The following is a 23,236-nucleotide window of genomic DNA, read 5'->3' as shown; positions in this document are numbered from 1 at the left end:
TTTTTTTTTTTTTTTTTTTGATGTTTGAGTTATTTATATTTGTAGTAAAATCAGAGCACATTCTTAAAGAGGTTTTTGGACTATTTGATGAATGGAAGTTGTAGTAGCATGATCTGGGCAGTCAGAATATTGTTCTAGTAGCACACTATTTGTATTTTATTATAAGGCGTGTTTCAGCTGATAGAGAGGAAAAAAAAAATATCTCCACATGCATTTTGATTTGGAGTTAGTCCTACATTTGCTGTGAACGCCCTAACAATTGCATTTGGCCAAGAAGATCTTTGCCAGAGCATAATCAGTTCCCAACAGAGAGAATCTAGATCAACTTCCCACCACAAAAGTGTCTGGGTGGGGAAGTTTGTCTGGCCTCCAGGCCACCATCTAGTGGTATGCACTTCTTGTTGGGACAATGCAACGAGCCAGTTTGAGAAAACACAGTGTGAAATGGGGATGCAAAATGTTATCAGAGAGCCTGTAGGTCAACTTATGGAGACTACACGAAAACGTTTGAGATTCATAATGTCTTTTAATTATCCATCCCTTGGCTGTGTTTGTTAGGGAGACGAGAGGAGAGGAGAGGAGACGAGAGGAGCAGCAGTGTGTTGAGGTCTTACTATCAGATTGATTGTCTCCAATTAATTCCTTGTCTTGGTGGCTGCTCTGCAGGTCATAATACATCCTGCTGCAGGAGCTGGCATTATTACCTGACAGCTTTCACACAATGAGCTCACTTTGAAGTGTTTGCTGCCTCGTGCATTGTGCTGTTTATATGGCATGAAACAGAAACAGAGCTGAGGAAACCACGATTTATAAATGTATAAAGGTGCCATGGAAGGTTTAGAACGGTTGCGTCAAATATTCCTTTCAGATCTTTAGCTATTTTTTTTAGAGTTTCATGTAGATTAATTCATTTTATTCGCCAGGTGTTGTGCAGTTATGAACATAGCGCTTTTGAAAATGGGCCTCAGCGGGGACGCTCCAGAAGTGTCCTCTAGTGTGCCATCTGTTAGCACGTGAACCAAACGCTGGAACGGAGACTGGCAGGTGGAAAAATTCTCACTGTGGATTTAATTGGCAGAGACACGGAGACTCCAAAGACAGGTAATGTAAAATGATGGAGGGGCTCTTTGCTATGCAAATGTGAACGCTCGTGGCAACAGCGTGTCACAGCTGTCACTTAGACGTTTTAAAAGTTCTAGTTTAGACTGACACCTTTAGACCTGAGCGTGAAATCTCTGTGAGCAGCAGGGGAAAGCCAGGGGTGTTCCACTATGATTGCAGCGATAGTTGCTGAGAGACCTTCCTTCGTGACTTGCCTGAACCTTCTTGGTTGAGGTAATTGTTGGCAACGTGTGGCGTATAGAACGTGTAATTGCATGAATTATCACCACCAGCTGCATATAACAGTGGTCAGGGGCTGCACAGCACTGATGTTGTCAGATTAGTGTACTGAACTGGAAGTAATCAGAATACAGTATTTTAAACTACACTGAAAATAACTACAATAGATGGAATTCATTCAAAAAGAAAAAACACAGAATTCACACAAAAATCCAACCATTCTGGAGTTCCCCTCAGGACTGCAGACAGTTTTGGTGTTTTGGGTCACTAACAACTAGCAAGTGAACATACACTCACTTGCCAGTTCATTAGGCACACTATTGAAAACAAATGCATTCTAATGTAACAGTCCTGCTCTAAATCTTAGCTTCATGAAAGTTCAGTTTATGTTGAAACATCAAAAAGGTGGTAATTCAACTGTAAGATCATTTTGGAGGATGTAGTTTGTGGTGCTGTAAATCACCGAAGTGTTTCTGTCGCCGAGCCCATTCACTGCATCACAATACAATTCAATTGTCATATGCAGTAGGAAAAGTGAAAGTTAATTTTCAAGAAAAACAAACAAACTACAGGCACTGCAGAAAATGAGGCAGGGTAGATCCAAAGAGAGTCAACATATAATCCAAGAGCTAAGCCAAAAATAAAAGGAACTAGTGAACACTAGGAATCCAACAGGGAAACAACAAGGGAAGACCGGCAAGGGAACACAGCAGGAAACGTGCAGGGGGAAGACAGCACTTTATATAAACATACACACAAGGGCTGACAGGGTAACGAGAGAGAAATAAATTAATGAAAGTGGAGCACACAGATGACATACACGAAGAAGGAGAAGTAACAAGACAAAGGTGAAGATAAAAGCAGGAGAAAGTGTAGCATGTAGAAAAATGACTTTGACTTTCGGACAAATTGAAGACGCTAATTGAAGATGCTGGACACACTGCTGGCAAAGTTACATGTAATGTGGGTAATGTGAACCATCAAAGACAGAACAAATGAAATAATGTGAAGTTCTTCTTCTTTAACCGCTTGAGAGACAGACAACCATTCACCCTCACATGCACAAACTCTACACAGAAAAGCAAAGTCAGCCCATGGATTCGAACCCGGGACCTTCTTGCTGTGAGGCATCAGTACTAACTACCTCACCACTGTGTCGCCCTAATGTGAAGTTATTTTAGTCAAAAGGAGGATTTTCTTTCCTTTTTTCACTTACGGAAGGGATAGTTCCTTTGCATTTTAAATCGTGTGATGTTGTCATACTTTGAGCAGAGGACTGAGTGACCAGACCTTAAAGAGGTCTCCTACTGTAACTGAAAACTCAGCACATTGCCACTGCTGTGGTTTAAAATTTGTCGGCCCTCGGGGGCCACCTGTAGTGGCCTGGGGCCTTAAGCAGTTGCCTGCTTTGCCTGTTGACAAGCTGCAACTCTACATCAGGTTCTGGCCTATTTAGTTTATCTCCGCCCTTTGTACTACTGCCTGATGGAGGAAGCCATAAAACAGCACGGCGCTTCATCCCAGCCCGGGCGCTGACTGAAGCTCTGCTGGTTTATCAGTTAATTGCATTTAGCTGACGTCCCAGGTGTAGTTCAGTCCATGATTAGTTGGCTTTGATAAATAACCAGCAGGGATAAGCAGGATTGAAACCCTGTGGACTATGCTGAGCTTCCTCTTTGATGTTCTACACTGAGTTGTCATCAGTGATGTCTTTAAATACTTCATTAAGATGTAATAGTTTGTTGTGTTGTATAGTCTATGGCCTGTTGTTGGGTGCACAATTTCTATATTGCGAAGAACACTTGTTGTGGTGTTTCATCAAAACTGTCGTGATGAGGACTAATGTGTGACCATTGTTAACAACTACTACTACTACTCCTCCCTGGAGACCACTTCACTTAGCAGCTACTCACTCTTCAAAGGATTCTGAACAACAAAGTTTCATTCATTTAATTTATCTGTGGTTCTCTTTGATTTACAAAAGATGCAGGTTTAGTGCCCAAGAATAAAAGCCTTGATCACTCAACATTTCTGCTTTTTTTTTTCTCCACAGTTAAACCAACAGTCATTGATGTCGACATATTCGTGAACAGTATTGGACCAGTGTCTTCAATAAATATGGTAAGTCAGAGCTTTTGCTTGGTGTTAGCGTGAAATGACGTGCTGGTCGTATTGGTCTCAGGGCTTGAACTGCATGGGCGACCTGCAAGTTGGACTCCAGTCTCAGATAAATGGGATGTCTCAGTGGGTGATTTTTATGGTTCCATCAGGGAAAAAAAAGGCATGCTGGAAATACACATGTAACACGTAGTAATTTAAATGCATACATAAATTCATAATTACAAAAAAATTATATATTTGTGTTGTAATAATATATTTTTGATCTAATTATTGCCGGAATGCAAATTGAGAGCGCTGTGGATTCTGTTATCTGCACTTAATTGTACGTTAAGCATCCTACTTTGAGTGGACTAAATGCTTTTTTACTTCACTGTACTTACCCTTTATATTTATATATGAAGCCCAAACAAGCATTAACATTTTAATTTAAAGCTTTTTTCACACATCTTTGTTCAGGCAAATGTACAGAAATTCTGGATGATGTTATCAAATACTGTTCTGTATTACTGCTGATGTATTACATTATAGGATCGCAACTCCAAATTTGCTTCTTAAATTACTCCTGTTAACTTACTTCGTGTTAAAGGAACTCAGATCTATATGCTAGTGTATCACGTTTCTCCCATGTTAGCCACCATTTATTAGAAAAGAAAAAAGATATCAGGAGAATTTTAACCATGGTGCCTGGTGACAGGTATATTTAAATATACAAAAATAGTTCTAAATAATTTAATGTGACGAATTAAGGAAGCCTAATAGTTGGTCATATAGGTGGTCACCACGGTTCCGGGTTCAAATCCATGGGCCGACTGGGCCTTTCTGTGTGGAGTCTGCATGTCCTCCCTGTGTCTGCGTGGGTTCTCTCCAGGTACTCCGGCTTCCTCCCACTGTCAAGACATGCTGGTTAGGTTAACTGGTGATTCTAAATTGGCCATAGGTGTGCATGTGAATGGTTGTCTGTCTCTCTGTGTTAGCCCTGCGATAGTGTTTGTGACCATTTTGAGACTAATTTCACTCCATATTGGAGGCTTTAACTGTGGTGATGAAAAGATGAGAGGGACATCAGAGCAGGATGAAAGCGGAGGGATATTGAAATGGAAGGAAAGAATAGAACACGCTAAGAGCGAGGTGAGAGGTTAAGATGAATGTGTGAAGAATAGCCAAGTGAGGGAGAGAAACAGGGCTCTGAAAGGGAGACAGACTGTACTGGTGGTCAGAAGGACAGACTGAGAGAGGAGGTGTTGTGTAAGGGGTTAACTGATGTCTAAGGTAGCAACCAATTAGGTGAGCTGGTGAAATAACTAAAGTTCATTATAACCTCACTCCCTGCCTCGTTATTATAATAACAACACAACAGAGTTAAGCTTAGAGAGGAAATAGATTTCAAGTCGGATTGAAAGAAGATGGGCCAAACAGAGAAAACAGTTTCTTTGGGAGCTTATCTAGACCAACTAAGATCCCACTTTCCAACACCGTGCAAGTCATGAAAGAAAAACAAAAGTAAGTCGGGACGGGGTTAATGAATGTCACAGAGCATTGACTGAATTTGTAGTAAGTCATTCAGTATGTATGCATAATAGCACACTTTGCATGTAACTCAATACATATCTTGTTGTTGTTGATAACGGCTGATGAATGAGGCAAATACACAAAAGGCATCGGCAATAAATAAAAAAAATACATTAAATAAATGGACACTGGGAATGCAGCCATGCTGAGAATAATAAAAGCAAAATGTAACTAATAAACATTGATGAGATACTGCTGGAGGATTCACATTAGTGTCTGTCTCTGTCTAATGGCCATAAATATTGCAAAAAGTCCTTAATGTTATGTTCTATTCCAGTGTATCTCCAGCCTAATTTCAGCTCACTATGGTTATCAAAATCTGCTGTATGCAATGGCCACCTGGGGATGGCTATACGATGATCAGGCAAAACATTATGACCACTGACAGGAGAAGTAAATAACGTTGAACATCTTGTGACGATTCAATGTTCTGCATGTGGATGTTATTTAGACATGTACCACCCACCTAGACCAGACCAGGCACCCCCACCCCATAGCAATGACACTCCTTGATGGCAGCAGCCATCCCCAGCAGGATGCAGCCTGACACAGGCACACACACAAAAACAGTTTAGGAAATACTAAAAAAAAGTATCTGTGGGATGATCCACAGAGGCCCCTCCCCTCAACACATAGGACCCAAATGCCCCCACTAACAGCATTCTGCTGCCAGACACCACACCTTCAGAAGGCCCATGTCCTAGAGGTGTGCGATACCGCTATATTTGGTATCGATCCAATACCAAGTAAATACAGGGCTAGTATCGCCGATACCGATATCGATATCGATACTTTTTAATAATTACGGTGGATGCATTATCGGTCTGAATTAATCTAAATCTGAATGAATTTTCATGACATTAAAGTGTTTTTGCGATTTGCCTTTTGGATTATTAATCAGTTAAAATTCAGTACAGAATTTGGGCAAAGTTTATAAGTAAATAGAAAATACTTTATTATCACAATAAAAGTTTTTGTTCAGAAACAATACAAAATGATCACTTGAGGACAAATAAAAACAAATAATTTTTCAGGCAGAGTGTTCAGAAACTACAATACAATTATACAACCAACTCATTGCACTTCTTTCTGGATTTGGATGTACACAATTATCACTTCACAACAAATATTATAAATAATGTAAGGAAGTGTTTGGGAAGTGCAATACAATACAAAAATAAGACAACATTTCTCCCCTTTACTGCACTTTTTTTCTTCTTTTCAGGGGTCTGTCGGGGCCAGGGGGCGGGGGATTTTAAAGAATTCCATATGCTTATATAAGTTTGCTGTGTTACCACTGTATCTTACAGCCTTTTTACAAATAGTACAACTTGCTATTGTTTCATTTTCGGCCTGTAAATATAACCATACAGCCCATTCTCCTGCTCCGTCTCTGCGTTGTGTGTGATGCGTTGCTGCTGGCCGGGCCTGGCAGGTAGCGGTGGGCGGTGTTTGGTCACCTGGCGCCGCGGAGTCACGTGACGGTACAACAAACACACGAGCAGCGGCATTTAGACAGAGTCAGGCCGCTTTTTAAAACTTAAGTATCGATCTCATTACATTGGTATTGATCAATCTCGATACCAACATTGGTATCGATATTATCGACATTTGGATCGATCCGCCCTCCACTACCATGTCCATTCTCTCATGAGTCAGAACACTTTTGGAGGCACAAGGGAGACCTACACAATATTAGGAAGGTGGTCATAATACTATGCCTGATCGGTGTGTATCCCCATAGACCTCCATGTTAAAATGAACAACTTTACAGCAAAAATAAACATGTTTACAACTTGGTACGAAAGGCCAGCTCATTTCATTCAGCACTAGAGTACGAGGGTGAAGAACCCGATTATTATAAGGCTCAAGGTTCTGCATCATTTAGGGAGTAGTTGTTTTGAGAAGTTGGGGCCCCAAGCGTCATCCACTCACCTCAGCTCCACTCATGCTCTACTCCTTTAACCATTTTTGAGATGGCATAGATTTAAGAGAATTAGAGAATCTGCTTCAACTTAAAGCCCATGCTAAAGCATGCAGGTGTTTTCAGTTACTCTGAGCGGTTAAACCTTTCCAACTGTTCAACCACACATAATAAGTTCCCACCCTGACATTTGCAAAATTACTGCTTGACGTCGGTCAGTCTTAACACATTCACACAGTCTTGCAGAGGTCTAATTAGTAAAATAAAGAGGAAACAGCTGCGTGGCTGCACCATGGGTTTGCAGCTATTGCTATAACCTCGTCATCATGCATCGTTGCCGCCTGAGTTACTGCGTGGCCAAGAATAACAAATGGTCCATTCCTTTCACTGACTTTAATTCACACACACAGAAAACATTACTCGGCTACACCTGCAGACAGCTTTTCCACTTGATCCAGCTCTCAAGCTGAAAGGTACCTGCTGGTATCCCTCAATTCCCTCAAGCAACTCTATAGGTGCAATGTCCCCCACGTGTTTTGCACTGTCTGTATTGTATTGTCTGTCTTTGCACAGTTTGCACTGTTTACATTTGACATTTGCATTGTCACAGGAAGATGATAATAGAGCCATATCCCTAATGACTGAAGTAAATAATTTTGACGCGCTTGCTTAATAGTGTAGATAAAACCAGGCCGTCCCTGTATTTGCGATTCCTGTCTTATACTGTGCTGATATTTATTGCTGTGGCAAGGTGCTGGGTTTTCTATTCAGGAATGTGTAGTGGGGAAAGCACGAGAGCCTGTAATTTGCTTTAATTTGAATGAGAATTACTGCATATTCATTGCACATTCTTTGCTACTACAACAAAAGGTGAAGTGCCGTCTCTTTTTTTTTTTTGTATGACCAGCTTATTTTAAGCCACATTGTCACAGACGAATTCATATACTGGTTTTCATACTTGTATTGTTTCTAATTGCAATGCGGTGTATAATTTAGGGTGTCATGACTTCTCCAAGAGACAGATTGTAATTAAATCCTTTCTGAATGAACTCGGCGGACCATTGTCACATATAGAGCGCAGTCAAAGAGAAAAGATTCTGCACTCAGTGGAGAAATGTACTTGATTTTCTTTTTCAGTAGCCCACTAAAACATTATGCCATTGTCTTCTGACACAGTGGCACTTGGTACTAATGGTGGTACTGCCTAATTGAATGCTTCGAAAACTATATTAATTCACTGGCATTTGTACTGTTCCTTAAAAGTAGGTTGAAGATTTGCCGAAACCATCCATCCATCCTTCATCCATCCATCCATCCGTGTTTGAGACATTCCTGACATGTACTGTTTTTTTAACAGTGTCTTCTGCACACAGGTAATCATATAGTGTACTCTTGTGGTACTTTTGCAACCGCAGAACAATTCAGGCTAGAAATAACATTTTCAAAGTAATAATAATCATTAATATCAGTATCATATCACGTATCAATATCACATGAAGTAATGATATGTGAGTTGCTCCGGCAGACAGCGGTTGATCCACAGATCTCATCAATATTCAATATATGTTCTGATTAATAGCAGATGGGTGGGTAGAATAAAACCATACACCATTAATGACAAATATTTTGTAATCCCACAGAGAACTAACAGTAATGTAAAAAATAATGTTTCGCTGTGTGGCAAGTGGATTATGTATGTATGCATGCGGAGTCCTATTGTACCGCCAGTCAGTGCTAAATGCCTCTGTACTGTGAATGTTGTTGTGTCAAGCAGTTCTAAGGCAAAGTAAAATGTTTCTCCAGAGTTAAGGCTCTTTTAGAGTACTGTTGGGCCTAGACACCGTAACTTACGCATGCGCCGGTGCGAGCCATTTATACTTGTGCACTCGTCAGTCTGCCTCACTCTGTTACAATGTTTCTACTTCCTGCTTCACTTTCAACAATCGCGACTGGAATTCTAGCCAAAATTTTGCCGAACAAATGTTTGTATCTCTTAATCTCCTCAGATGATCTTTCCTCGACGTGTTCCATCTTTAATTAAAAATGTGCTAAATTAAAAATCCTGACTAGCATGATAACATGTCATGACGTCTAGCTGATACAATACCAAGTAAGCTCTCCCAGTTTACTAAATGGTGCATTATATTTACTTTGAAGATGAAATATATACACTGTAAGATTTTCTATTGATAGTGATTAGTAAATCTAATAAATCTCTCCACTGAGGAACTAATGAGCATCTATTAGACAGCCTGTGGCATGTGCAACCTGTTAGTTCATCTTGTAGGCATGCTAACGTTTGCTAATTGGCTTTCAACACAGTGTACCGGTATCCCTGGTATTACCATCGTTTCCAGCATCTCATGGAGCAAAATAGAATAACTTTACATTCATTAAATCAATGCATAGGATAATTACCAAAACATTAAAAATGATCAATTCTTGGAACACTTGGCATATTTCCTCAGATTTACTTTCCAAACTCACCATTTAAAAAAACTAATCATTCAATATGAAATGAATGCTTACATAAATTTGGAACCTAAATCTGCAAACACTGCACCTGGAAAACTGTCAGAAGGAGGCAAGTGCTCTCAAGATTACATATTATGTCTCGTGTCCTTATTGCTATTAAAACCGTGAGGACAGGACAAGGACTACTACATGTAAGAAATAATTAAAGCGCCAAAAGTTCATCTTGTCCCATAAATGCAATGGAAGTTCCAACGTCTGTTTTTATCAACTTTAATATAGACTTCAGCTAACAGACTCCTCTCTGAAACTGTGCTCTACTGTGCCAGAACAACTTAAACCTCTGTCTTTATAAATGGTTGGCAGTGCATTCAGACACACAGTTTGCACATTTAGACACACCATTTGCACATATTGGCTGGACATTACATATGATTAGTTTATTCATTCATTCATTCTCTCTGCATGCATTAAAGTAATTATTTTGAAGCGTATAATTTAACTTTGGCCCACATGGATATAGAAAATCTGGAAGTTCAACCGTTTAGGCGTCAAAGTCATGGATTTAATTACAGCCTGGATGTGATGGCTAAGTGAGTTTGTACCGCCACCCAAAAGATTTGGCTTAGGTTCAGATCAGCACTTTTATGAGCTTATTAACTAAAACATCATCTGAGGGTCCTCTGCTAAACTGCCAGAAAAGCATAAACACACACAGTGTGTGCGTATATATAAGTTTTAAGCCTAAGTGTTGACCTTTAGCAAATGCATTACAGACAAATGACAAACAATGACAAACGAGTTAATGTAGGTAAAATTATTCATGAAACTTTTCACCCATTCTGATTGACGGCAGAGTTCTGCATGAAATACTGTAGAAATACCATGGATTAAAAAACACACAAAATGTAGAACATAACATAAAGCGAAGGGAAACATAAGAGATATGAAAAACTATGATATTAAAAACGGATTATCCAAAAGTTGATCACCTGTTTCTCAAAAAAGCAACAAGTGTAGTATCTTCTTTACTTCATTGTGTGTCATAAAGCTGTGATTAGCTCATTACTGCCCCCTGGGTGTAATGGAAGGAAAACCCCCTTTTCACAGCTGGTGTAGAACAACAGTTTTAAATGTTTTTTAAGAAGGAGAAGCAATAAGGCAATTCCTTACCCAAGAACAAACTTTAAAGCAACACAAGGGTGTGATTTATGCTGTGTGGAAATTGTTTTCAGATGGTACTTTTTGGTTTTGAAAGAAAAAATATGCCGACATTACTTTCTTGTGCCAGCATAAACACTTGGCTCATTTCTCACTGCTGTTGACTTTGTGTCTAGTCTCCGTTGGCATTGTGAATGGTGATTATGCTTTCTCACCAGAATTCTGCTTCATGTCACCAAGCCAGAGGTGGTAGTGCTGAAGTCCATGCTTACATGAGCAACAATGGTTCCACCCTGCAGATAGCACAAGCTACATTAATTTCATTTGTGGGCGCCTTTCAGAGCTCTCAAGCTCACCTTACAAAAACAGCAAAGCATTAAGCACCTCGAGACTAAATCAATATAATAAAATAAAGGCTAACCTAAAGGTAAAACCAGGTTAAAATGGAGTAAGCGTTTCGATATTTTATTTTTGCGTTCATTTATGCGTTGAAGTTCTCTCTGTAATGTTGGTGGGCATCCACACAAAATATCCTGTGAATAGACTGCCGCTAATTGATTATCAAACAAGCTTAAGATGGTCATATGATAAAAGATTTAAAAATTGAGAGGGTATGCAGCTTGGGATAAAATATAATAAATACTAAAATATCTGCTTAATTTGAAAATACTGACAATGAATCAGAAGAAACATCATGCAGAGCTATGTTTTAATGAGCAATAAACAATATGTTAAGCCGGAGAAGACGGCATCTTTGTAATTATGAACAACTAATTTTATACTTGCGGGCCATGCAGTGTCCAAGGCAACCCCCTGTAATCTAGGAATTCCTGCCAAAAGAAAAGGTGGTGCCAGTGGAGTCGCTGATGCTATTCTCACCCTGTGGGGATAGCTGCCCACTCACAGGCTCTCACACACAGGATGCCCAGTGAAATACAACATTCATGCCAGTTCATTTCGCGTTGCATAAGTGAGCTGCTGGCAGGACTGCTGCAACATCTTGTCTTCTGTGGTTTTCCTTAGCTCCCAGCACAATATTCATTTAAATGTTCCTGGATTTTGCTGCGTACTGTAATTGTTTGGCTCACACCTGCTGTGTTACTAATGACCTTGATAATTTCATTCACAACAAACGTATCTTTTTACAATAGGTCGGTGAGCTGGTACAGCGTAGTTACGGGATGACTCGGGTAAGGAAATGAAAAAGTGTGTTCTGGCTTAATAAGACAGAGTGCTGCATCTCATTTTTTGATTTTTCTGGCTGGAAGATTTGGGTAATGAAGTCATCAGCATGAGGATCATATAATGAGGCTCTTGGTAACGCCACAAACGGAACAAACCTCAGCGGAATATTAATGTGCTGCTGTAGTGTGGTTCAGTCAGCATGTAATGAACTCCCAAAAATACCTTTCCTGTTTTACCGCTGTTCCTAAGTTTCATGATACCTGTCTGACCACTTTATGGAGCACCCTCCGTGGCTTTTACAGACAGTACCTCACCTGCAGAATTTTGTACTGTTCTGATTCCTGTCAAGAAATTAACAGATTGTACTATCACTGTCAATCACCATAACCTCCTATATTCAGTTTTGATTCAGCATGGGCCCACAGTACTTACACACGGAAAAGGAAATACATGTACGTTTTGAGTAGCAGTACTTGATGCCTGATTGACACTAACTGTAGCACTGTACATTAGATTCTAGAGCTAGACAAATACATGTGCAAACCACACATTTTGTTGCTTGTTGAAGTGAATATCAAACCACTACAACAAAGCATGACACCAAAAAATAACCCCTTCTTAAATTGTTGCTATTCCTCTTACGTGTTTAATTCATGAGCGTACTAGTGAGGAAATCTGAATAGAAAATTTTCAAATCTGTCCATGGCCTGGTGACGAGGAGGACAAGAATATTTAATTTATTTAAAAATTTCACAACATGTCTCTCATCTAGAGATCCCAAGGTTGTTCATTTTGGGTTTGCAGTTCTGGACGTATTCCTGACTGGACACGGTGCTGTTTTATCAGGGGAAAAATTCCTCAAAATAAGTTTTTAAAAAATGTGATTGAAAAAAAAAGTCTTTAAACACCCTTTAAATATATACACGATGCACTTGGTTGTAATAATAGAAAAGGGGATGTTAGTGAATTACAAAACAACATTTCCTATTTCATTTATTTGTAACTTATAAGATGCTAATAATTTTGAGAGCTCAGTTGGAATGATATAGGCCTTAGTTTTAGAGCAACTTGCCTTACGTGTAAATTAAATGTAGACGCTGGCTTCCATGCTCTGCAGAAACAGTTGAAGATTTTCAGTGATTTTCCAGTAAGGAGACTGTGAGAGCCATTAAAGCAGCTTCAGCTTGCATTTCGTGAACTAGTTCAAGAAATGTTTAATATTGCCACCCCCATTCCTAACATCAGGCAATGCTCTTTTTTGTGATGGGGTCTCACGAAAGGTGCATCAATACCATTTAGTAACATTTTGGACAGTAGATATTTCAAGCTGGAGGCACTTTAATATATTTTTAAATGCGTTTCCTTCCTTGTAGGCACCACTTAGCTTCTATTTAAATTTTTTGCTTAAAGGAGTCCACGATTGACTCACTGTCGAGTGCTCACACAAGGTTTGAAGAATAAGAGAATTGATCATCTTCGAAAATGTCAACAAATGACCGTTCTTAACCTGCTTAAAGTAAGTTCTGAGGTCCAAACTTATATAGACAATTAGAAGAAAATGTCTGTTTGCTATACGCTTTGTATTACTTGATAAATGATTTCAACTAAAACATAGTCTATGCCCCGTTCAGACGTTGTATTAAAATCCAATCTGGTCAATCTAATCAGTGGGGAGCTTTAAGTACCTATAATCACATCTGGCATGTATTTCCACATGCGTCCCCAGCCAGCCCTTGAGAGACCATCTCAGCTTTGCACTCTGTATGCAAATAAACATCAACATCAAGTGGGGCACAGTAGAATAAGATATCATGGGTCAATACCTCTGTTTGCTGTGTGTGCGTCATAACTTTGGGGAAATAATACATATTTTGGATCAAGCTAACTCTGTCTCACTAAAAGCACATGCCAAAAAAAAAGTTGCCACCTGGATTTAACTAACCAAATAGGTACGAGCCTCCTATTGGATAATTACTGGCAACAAGTTATTTAACCCCAACTGATGCAATGAGTAGCTTCTCATTTCTTAAACAACCATGTCTAAAGACACATCCCGTGGTCATGGAAAAGATGTTAGTCTGTTTGAGAAGGGTCAAATCATTGGCATGCATCAAGCAGAGAAAACATCGAATGAGATTGAAGAAACTACTAAAATTGGGTTAAGAACTGTCCAACTTATTATTAAAAACTGGAAGGATAGTGGGGAACCATCGTCTTAGAGGAAGAAATGTGGTCGGAGAAAAATTCTGATTGATCGTGTTCGGCGATCACTTAAAAGTTTGGTGAAATTAAATCGAAGAAAAACAACATTAGAACTCAGGGCTATGTTTTATAGTAAAAGTAAGAGCATTACCACACATACAATGTGAAGGGAACTCAAGGGATCGGGACTTAACAGCTGTGGAGCCTTAAGAAAACCACTAATCAGTGAAGCTAACCAGAAAAAAGGCTTCAATTTGCTAGGGAGCATAAAGATTGGACTCTGGAGCAATGGAACAAGGTCATGTGGTCTGATGAGTCCAGATTTACCCTGTTCCAGAGTGATGGGGGCATCAGGGTAAGAAGAGAGGCAGATGAAGGGACGCACCCATCATGCCTAGTGCCTGCTGTACAAGCCTGTGGAGGCAGTGCTATGATCTGGGGTTGCTGCAGTTGCTCAGGTCTAGGTTCAGGTTCAGCAACATTATGTGCCCAAAGAATGAGGTCAGCTGACTACCTGAATATACTGAATGACCAGGTTATTCCATCAATGGATTTTTTTCTTCCCTGATGCCATGGGCATATTCCAAGATGATAATGGCAGGATTCATGGGGCTCAAATTGTGAAAGAGTGGTTCAGGGAGCATGAGACATTATTTTCACACATGGATTGTCCACCACAGAGTCCAGACCTTAACCCCACTGAGAATCTTTGGGATGTGCTGGAGAAGGCTTTGCACAGTGGTCAGACTCTCCTGTCATGTTAATAAATGGTTTATACTTTTACAACAAAAGGTTTTGTTCTATGAGATTGCAGAAGTTTTTCTTCATTTTACAGTGTACAGTTGAAATAAATATCTGTCTGTTTGGTACCACTCAGTACACTCAAATAAAAGATATGTTCGATTTACTTAAAAAAGTTTCAAGTGGTTCCACATAAATTTGTTAAGTAGATGTTAATAAACCAGTTTTCATACAATTCACTCAATAGACTTAAGTGACTTAACTTAATTGGGTTACTTTCTTGTCTGCAGTGTCTGAACAGGGACCATGACGGAGTCACTTAAACTTTTGTGGACATCTGTACCAACTGTGAAATTTGGACTAGGGTTTAGTTCTCTCTGCCTTCTTGGCAGTTATTGCTGCTTTGTTGAGCAAAAGAGCTTGGTTTGAGTGCTCCAAAACCATCATAGTTGGGTGTGATAGCATATGCCGAGCATAATGTTAAAGAGACCTTTTTATGTTGGCCACATCTGTTGAGGGTTGAATAAGTTCATTGAACTGTGCAACATGAATAATACACAACAATACACAATACAGAACAAGCATTGAAGTACACGGAGGGCAGTGGAGCATGCTGTTAACAAACTCCAACCTCAGTCCATTCTTTTTATTTTCAGTATCCACTCAGTATCCTGTGCAGGGTAGCGCAGAGCTGAAGCCTTTCAGAGCATGCACTTGGTGATAGGTGAGGTACACCCTATAAGCAGTTTAGCTTCTAATCCATCTGACCTGCATGTCTTTAGACTATGTGAGGAAACTATTGCAGTTTCTGCCTTGCTTATTCTCTAATTTGGTTTCAAAGGGAAGGGTTGCACACAGTGTTTGAGCCATACAGTGTGTCAAGTTTTATCACTAAGGATCGCCCTGGGTTTTGTTACATCATAATGCCCTGAATCAAAATTTAATCTAATTGTGAATTATTGAGATTTCCATCCTCAGCATACTTGTGCACCCTGAGCAGTAGGACTCAGCAAAGGAGCATGACAAGATGTCTCAAAGCACAAGATAGATACAGTGTGTACTGTGTGACTTTGTCCTGAATAGTTTTAAAGTGCCAGGTTCACACAGCAGAGCTTCGACCTAGATTACAGTATCTGGTGCCATGAGCAGCACTGGACCCACCACTGTTACAGTAAATAAACTATACAACTGTAATGTAGTACAGATTTAGTGCATTTAGCACATTTTATTGGGTGTCTGGTGATTTCTAGAACGTCTTGATCTCCCACAGATAAATGCCAAAGTTAAAAGCTGGTAGGATGGATGGTCTCCTGGCCATGAAATCTCTGCAGAACAACTTATTGGTTATTATTGGTTATTCGTATTGGATATTCTAAGACTTTTGCAAACTGCTATCACCTCTTACAAACATGATCAAGGAAGTTTTGATTAACTAGACTCTACCCAGCTTCCTCAATTTAGCTACCATTACACTACTACCAAAACCTGACAAGGACAGACAACAAATGTAGTTCCTGTAGGCCCCTAAGTCTTCTAAACGCTGATTACAAGGTTATCTCTAAAAAGCTCGCAACTAGGTTAGAGGACATTATGCCAAAAATGATACACCCAGATCAAACTGGGTTCACCAGAAATAGGCAAGGATCAGATAATGTCCTCTGTTTATTTCATATAATTGACTCTGCAGATGACAAAAGGGTCTACGCTGATAATATCAATGGACGCTGAGAAGGATCGAAGCTACCTTTCTATTTCAAAGATTTGCAGCTATGAATTTTGGTGTAAAATTCATTCACTATATTAAAACCGCTTTTCAAGGCCCCTAAAGCACAAATCCTGTCGGTTACCTTCTTGCTCTCCAGAGGGGTCTTGCAGGGCTGTTGTGTCTCCCTGTTATTATTCTCACTTGCCATCGGACCATTTGCACGTTCTATTCGAGCCAATGCTGCCACCTCCAGCATCCAGTCTGGTGCCTCTCAGCATAAATTCTCTCTCTATGACAACTTTATCCACTTAACTGATCCAACCGACTAAGTCCCTCCACTCTTTCAATGTCTTCAAAAGTACAGCATTGCATCAGGATACAAAATTTAAAAAAAACAACAACAAGGTCCTGCCCTTAAACACACAGGATTTGGACACTGGAGCTCTTGTTGAACCGCTGACAGTACGTCCTCATGGGTTTAAGTACCTAGGCATAAATATTAGAAAACGAGAAGAACACAAAGGTGGATTGATCTGCCTCTATCTTTAATTGGGGGAGTAAATATAGTTAAAATGAATTTGTTGCCAAAACATATTTATTTACTCCAATGTATCCCTTTACCCCAGAGTAAAGCTTATTACTTTCCAAGCGCTGTATGCTAAAAGAGGCTTGAACCTCTCTAATTTTAAATGCTACTATTTGGGATCTCAGTTTCGTCCAATATAGGCTTGGTTACACGCTGAGAGTAGTGACATCAGATCTCTACATTATCCATTATACATTATACATTATCTCTATAGAGCAACATGTACTGAAAACTACCTCAATAAAAAATATCCACTTCTTGGGCAACAAAAAAATCCCATAATTTTGAGCACATCTTGGGTGTGGCAGGAAACTCGTGCATTGTTGGGATTAGACATCCCATTACTGAGAAAGACCCCTTTGTGAAACAGTCCCAATGTTCCTTACCCTATTGCAGATGGAACTTTACAGAAATGGAGCAAGAAAGGTATTGAAACAGTTAGCGATCTATATAGAAACAACGTACTATCGAGCTTCTACCAGTTATCTTCTAAATTCAATCTATCGCAGAACAACCACTTTAAGTTCCTTCAAATTAGATACTGGCTCCAAGATAACTCTCCTGACTTCCCAAATTTGCCAGAGGAATCCCCCTTTGAGAAGCATTTGCTTGATACACGAGTCTACTCCACAAGAGGACTGATATCCTCTATATACAACATTTTGAACAGAAATCTTATGATAGACTATTGATTAAAAGTAAATGGGAGACAGACCTAGGTACTATTTACAGACCACTACTGTACTGTTTAGAGTACAGGAGTTAAGTTACTGTCTTATGTGGTTTTGTATGTTTTTTTTTTTGTTTGTTTATTGTCATTTTATTTTATATGCTGTATAAAAATGGCACATGTACTTTGTGCGTTGTCAATATAAGAAGCGGATGTCTGAATGCTATTTTATTCCCTGAGTGAGATTTAGTTTTTACCTTGAACTGCAGAGAAGCAAGGAGAAAATCTTAACTGAAAAAAGAAATTTAGAACTAGTTCTAAAAGAGCTTCTGTTCAGTAAGTAGGATAATTGAAAACTAAGAGTGAGGGAGGTTATAAGTTCACAGGAGAATCAGGCAAGAATTATTACAAAAATACTGACAAAAACACATCATGGTCTTTGGCACACAGTTACTGTCTGCATTTACTACAAGTTTACAACTAGCTCAGACCAGCTTACTGTGTGTTATAGTATTGCATCTGTATGTAGAATAAAGAGCACATGATGCAGGTTATTGATAATAAGTGTAACATTATTTGCCCTGAGTTATCTCCTATCATGCTCTGTGTATATATAATCATATAATCAATAGAATATTTCTTAGTTAATGACACATTTTATGGAAACACATTTTTATGGGCACATTGTTATCATTTTACTAGTGTGTGTTGATTGTTCGTGGCTTTGAAGATATGGTGTATCCCACTTGGCTCAGGCAACATAGTGTGGAAGAAGGTTCATGTTTACTTTTTTTTATAATAAAATGAAGTAATTAATAAATTCTAATTTGCATAAAAGGGAAGGAAGGTCAGTGGAATAGGCCTCTACTTGCTTCTCATAGAAATTAAAGGCAAAGAGCAGCAGTGTCATTTTGGTAAGGTGGCTTCTGCCAGGCTGCCTCACATTTCAGTCCTATGCCCCTTCCTGAGCCATTAGTCAGCCCAGTGGCTGTCTGATTTGTATTCTGGTCATTTTAAACAACGGGCAGACAGTGGCAGAATAATTCCTCACACATCAGAGTCGACGTTAAGCCATGTGCAGATTTTTCAACAATGACTAATATTCTCATTTGTCCACATGATTTAAAAACGGATGGGGAAATATTCCATTATAGGAGTAAATCTGTTCAGTGTGACCCAACTTAACATCCCTTAGACGGTAGAGAATGATGAATGATGGAATTAAACATTTCACTTTTTCCCGCTGTGTCTTCAAAAAGTGAATTGTGTAGAACAGAGAGAAAGCAGGTGGAGGGACACCATGTAAATGCAACATCTAGCCCTCGTCACATCCAAGGTGTCACATTAGGTGGCGCTTGAAACTTGTTTTGACCTAGTATATACAGTCATTGGTTGTGAGACAGAGGCAACAGGCAAACTGCTTGCACGCTTGGAACATGCTAGAACAAGTCAGTCAAATGGCTATGCAAGTTAGTTAGTTAGTTGTGAGAGCTGTTGTGACACTACTAGCTTCATGACTAACAGTTTGCTTGTTAGCTTTAAAGAGAATATATATATAGATTATATTCAAGAGACCTTTAACAGGGAGCTTTTGTACAAAAGTGGCATTTTGTTTGGATTCCAGGTTATTATTCGTTTTATGCTAACAATCTTGGCAATAAGATAAGAGATACCTATGCTGTGGGAACAATATAATACACAGAAATTAAAACAACATAAAACATTCTCATAGAGATGGCAGCCACAATGCAGTTTAAAAACGGAAACAAGCAAAGCTGTCTCTATTTAACAGTCCAGTGTTTAGTTGACCCCTCTATCCACCCTCCTCACTTTGTCAGCTCACTTCTTCTTCCTAGACACTAGAGGGCAATGTCACCAAGAAATCTAATTGTGGATCGTAATAAGCTGTTGTAACTAATGACCCAAGGGAATTAATGCAAGAGTTTCGAACTTGGCTGCAGAGATTCAGCACCAGTCCTATTCAGCCAAACGAGCATCATCAAAAACCTGGCGCACAGCTGATATTCCAGTTCATTCCAAAGGTGTTGGATGAGATGGAGGTCATACCAACCTAGGGAAATAATTTTTTATGGACCTATATCATACTAAAACGTGAGAGAGCATTTCCCATACAGTCAGCACAAAGTTGGAAGCACTATTATGTACTGTATATATTATCATGATGCTTTTTTTCATACTTGTTATTGTGACAGATAACGTTTCCGTGTTCCAGATGATCATTTGCTCTCTACTTCAGTTTGAATGGAATTATCATGTGGGGTCAATTTTTACTTATCATCAGGCCATTTATATGTGAGTATGCATTGTACCTCTACATTAGCATCCTTAATATAGCAGTGCATTCAAGGCAATTGAGGTGAAAGGCCCATTTTCTTCACAGCAGAGTCTATTGTAGTGACTGGAGGCTGCTGTGAGCAGCAGGGAAGGGAAGTGGAATCAATATTCTTTCAGCATAGTTATAATTACCTTCTAACATGACATTACATAAGAGGCTACAAAACTCAACATTTTGATGAGTTGCGTGCGATTTACTTTTCACCCATCTGCAGCTCGATATTTCCAGATGTGATTGCTTCAGCCTCACATTAGTTCTGTTTGTTTGATTTGCAGCACTTTTCATTCACTGGTCATTAAATCCTGGATAATGTTCCGTTTTTTCAAATCTCCTGAGCGCTGCACAATTAAAGGTCATGAGCACCCAGTGGTTCTCTTGATTATAGACTTCATTCTAATTGGTGAGTTACTCAAAGCGGTGTGGAGTCTGGGTAAAAGGTCAAATGCAGCCGTATGAAAAGGTGCAGGTTCCTGGAGGGGGGCAAGGCTATCATTAATGTCATTATACTGTATATCTTTATCTGCATTGTTACTAAAGCTGAAGCCAAGAACTAATCTGTTGCCAAGGAGATTTTTGGCAGTTACACAGAGCATTTGCTGAGTTCATTCCTTGCTAAGTCAGGGCCGTTTTGGCAACATGAGAAGGACCAACAGAATATTAGGCAGGGGTGTATCAGTGTTTACCAAGACAGCGCTATTTTCCATCAGTACTTTTCTGTTCTTATCCTTGAGTTGAGTTAAAACAGAATATATAATTATTACCCATTCCTGACTGCCTTAAATGAAAATTAAATTAGGATGTCTCAAGTCAGTTGACAGGATCCAGATCATAGTTGGCATTATTTATTAGACAGAATTCCTTATTCCATTTTCATTGAGGCTGTATATTTTTGGCAAGAGGTGTTTTGTAATCGCACTGCTACATTGAGGTGCATAGACCTGAATAAAGGCAGGAGATAGACTCCCTGCACTCTAGACCCTGGTGGAAGGGTGAGCAGATGATAATGAACAATTGGGAGAGACTCTCTGGACATCCAGTAGGATGAGGTGTTCAGTGAGTAAGCGGAGGAGTGCAATATTAAGTCTGTCACACTTGACAGTGGGAGGTTGTGTGGAAGGAAGCAGGGACCAGCATGCAGGCGTTGTATTTGCAGAAAACAAGCATTTATTTAGACAAGTCACAATAATGAGAAAAATACACCTGAGACTTGATGATTTCAGTTAGAGGGGAAAACCTTCTTTAACATTAACCTTTCTCCATTTCCCAGGAGACAACAACAACAAACAGACCAACCAGTTTGCTATCTTCCAGTACCTTTTATACTAGGGGTGTCAAACTCATTTTAGTCCAGGGACTCAAGCGGACCAGAACAGTAAGATAATAGCATAATAACCTTTAAATAGTGACAACTCCAGAAGTTTGCCTTTGTTTTATTGCAAAGAAGTACAAGTGCATTATGACAGTGTTAACATTTAATGAACTCTCCTTTTACAAAACATTTTATGAGCAACCTAAAATTGTGTAAAAGTTAGGGTTCAGTGTTGCGTTATGTTTGCACTTCTTACTAAAACAGCCCAACTCTTAGTGGACAAATTAGGAACAGGTACCAATTTTATTGAAGAATTGCAGGTAATACCTTTATGTAATTTTTGTATTGTGGACCCCCTGGCAAGCCAGTTTTGGCCCACAGATCGCTTGGTTGACACCCTTGTTTTGTACCTTTTTACCTGGTTTCTGTGGCCAGTCAGGGAGGTTCTGTGGAATTAGTGCCACTTGGAACCAGATGACATAACTCACTGCTCATTTGGAAGTGAATGTGAGTAAATACTGTCATGACCAACATTACAGCAGTAAATGTAACGAATATATATATTTTTTAAGGATGGTTTCTGTAATTTTATGTAGTTAATATAACGTTGATGAATGTTCAATCAAGTGTTTTTTTTTTTTTTTTTTTAAGTTAGTTATTTCAGGACCTCAGGATTAAACAGTTACTTTTGTAACTTTTGCGTCCATTTGTATCCCTCTAGTATGGAGCGAGATATGCTTTCAGTGACTCTAAAGAATCGGAGAGTCACTGAAAGCATACAAGCATACATCTCTGCCTTCTCTGCCTCCAAATTAATGAGGTAGTCATATATATCCAGATACTGCAAGTCAGGAACATTGTCTGGCTGTTTCAATGCTCGAAAAAAGCACATCTGTTTAAAGCAGTAAACTCTGACAGCATGAAATCAGCACTGGCGCCATTCATTTTTTCATCAGAGTTTTCCTGGCAATATGGCGGCGTCAACAAAAAGTCACGTGACGCCCGGAACACTATAGAAACAGGATGTGACATAATGGCGACCACCAGTTGCCATGCCACCGTGGGGCCGTGTGAGTTGTAAAAAAAATTAGTGCAGTGTATTGTCCAACTTTTCCTTGTAACTGGTGGAGGTAGAGCAGAGCACAGTGTTAATTAAAGGAAAACACCAGTGAGTCTGGAGGAAGTGCGGTTGGGTCATTGATATCGCAGCTCATTGAGATTCAGGCTCAGTTTGGCTAGTGCAAGGACGTGGGGACACGTTGTCCGTACTTATGCGGTTTGCTGTCGTAATTTAGTGTGTTAGACAAAGTAATGTAAGAAAAAAAATTATATCAAAATTATATAAATGTCAAAAAATATAATAAAAATCTGGAGGCCAAGTTAATTATTAAAGAAATATCTTGTACTCCTTGAATAATGTCCAAATCACACAGGATATGAATATCCAAATTAATTTAATAACTACCATATCATATTCCAGGCATGATAAAAACCATCTGAGACTCATAACAGGGCCAGGGTGAATGGAAAGGTTAGCTAATAATTAACAAACTATATATTGATGATGACATTAGAGACTAGAACTTGAGTTGAACAATTAAATTAATTATAAAAATATTTCATCAGAGAAAATATCAAAATTAAAAGATCAGTAGGCTCCGGAGTAAATGTAGATTAAGTATTTAACTGTCATTTACTATCTCCATATTTAAATGGAAAAGTTCTCGTTTTGATTTCTGTTCAATACTGAGAACTGTTGTAGTGCTGAGCTGCAGCCTTGGAGAGGTTGCATTTAAACACGGTGAGTTTAGAAGATCACTGAGAGGTGCCAGGTGAGGGCTACACTCGACGGACAAAGAAGTAAAATGATAAATGCTCCTGCTGGTGAAACTGA

The 23,236-nt window shown here is 39.3% G+C and overlaps 1 protein-coding gene across 1 annotated transcript in view; it reads left to right on the top strand.

Moving 5' to 3' along the window:
- Positions 1–23,236, top strand: part of gabrg3 (gamma-aminobutyric acid type A receptor subunit gamma3) — a gene marked incomplete at its 3' end in the record, with an annotated part of 53,084 nt that overhangs the window by 11,805 nt on the left and 18,043 nt on the right. Inside the window, exon 2 of the mRNA XM_084548525.1 lies at positions 3,395–3,462. Coding sequence (XP_084404651.1) covers positions 3,395–3,462 — 68 coding nt within the window. The remainder of the gene's footprint in view (positions 1–3,394; positions 3,463–23,236) is intronic.

Source organism: Chelon labrosus (genome assembly GCF_963514085.1).
Source record: "Chelon labrosus genome assembly, chromosome: 7".
NCBI classification, from domain to species: Eukaryota; Metazoa; Chordata; class Actinopteri; order Mugiliformes; family Mugilidae; genus Chelon; species Chelon labrosus.
The sequence above is the reverse complement of the archived record's forward strand: the minus strand, read 5'-3'. Positions and strand labels throughout refer to the sequence as shown.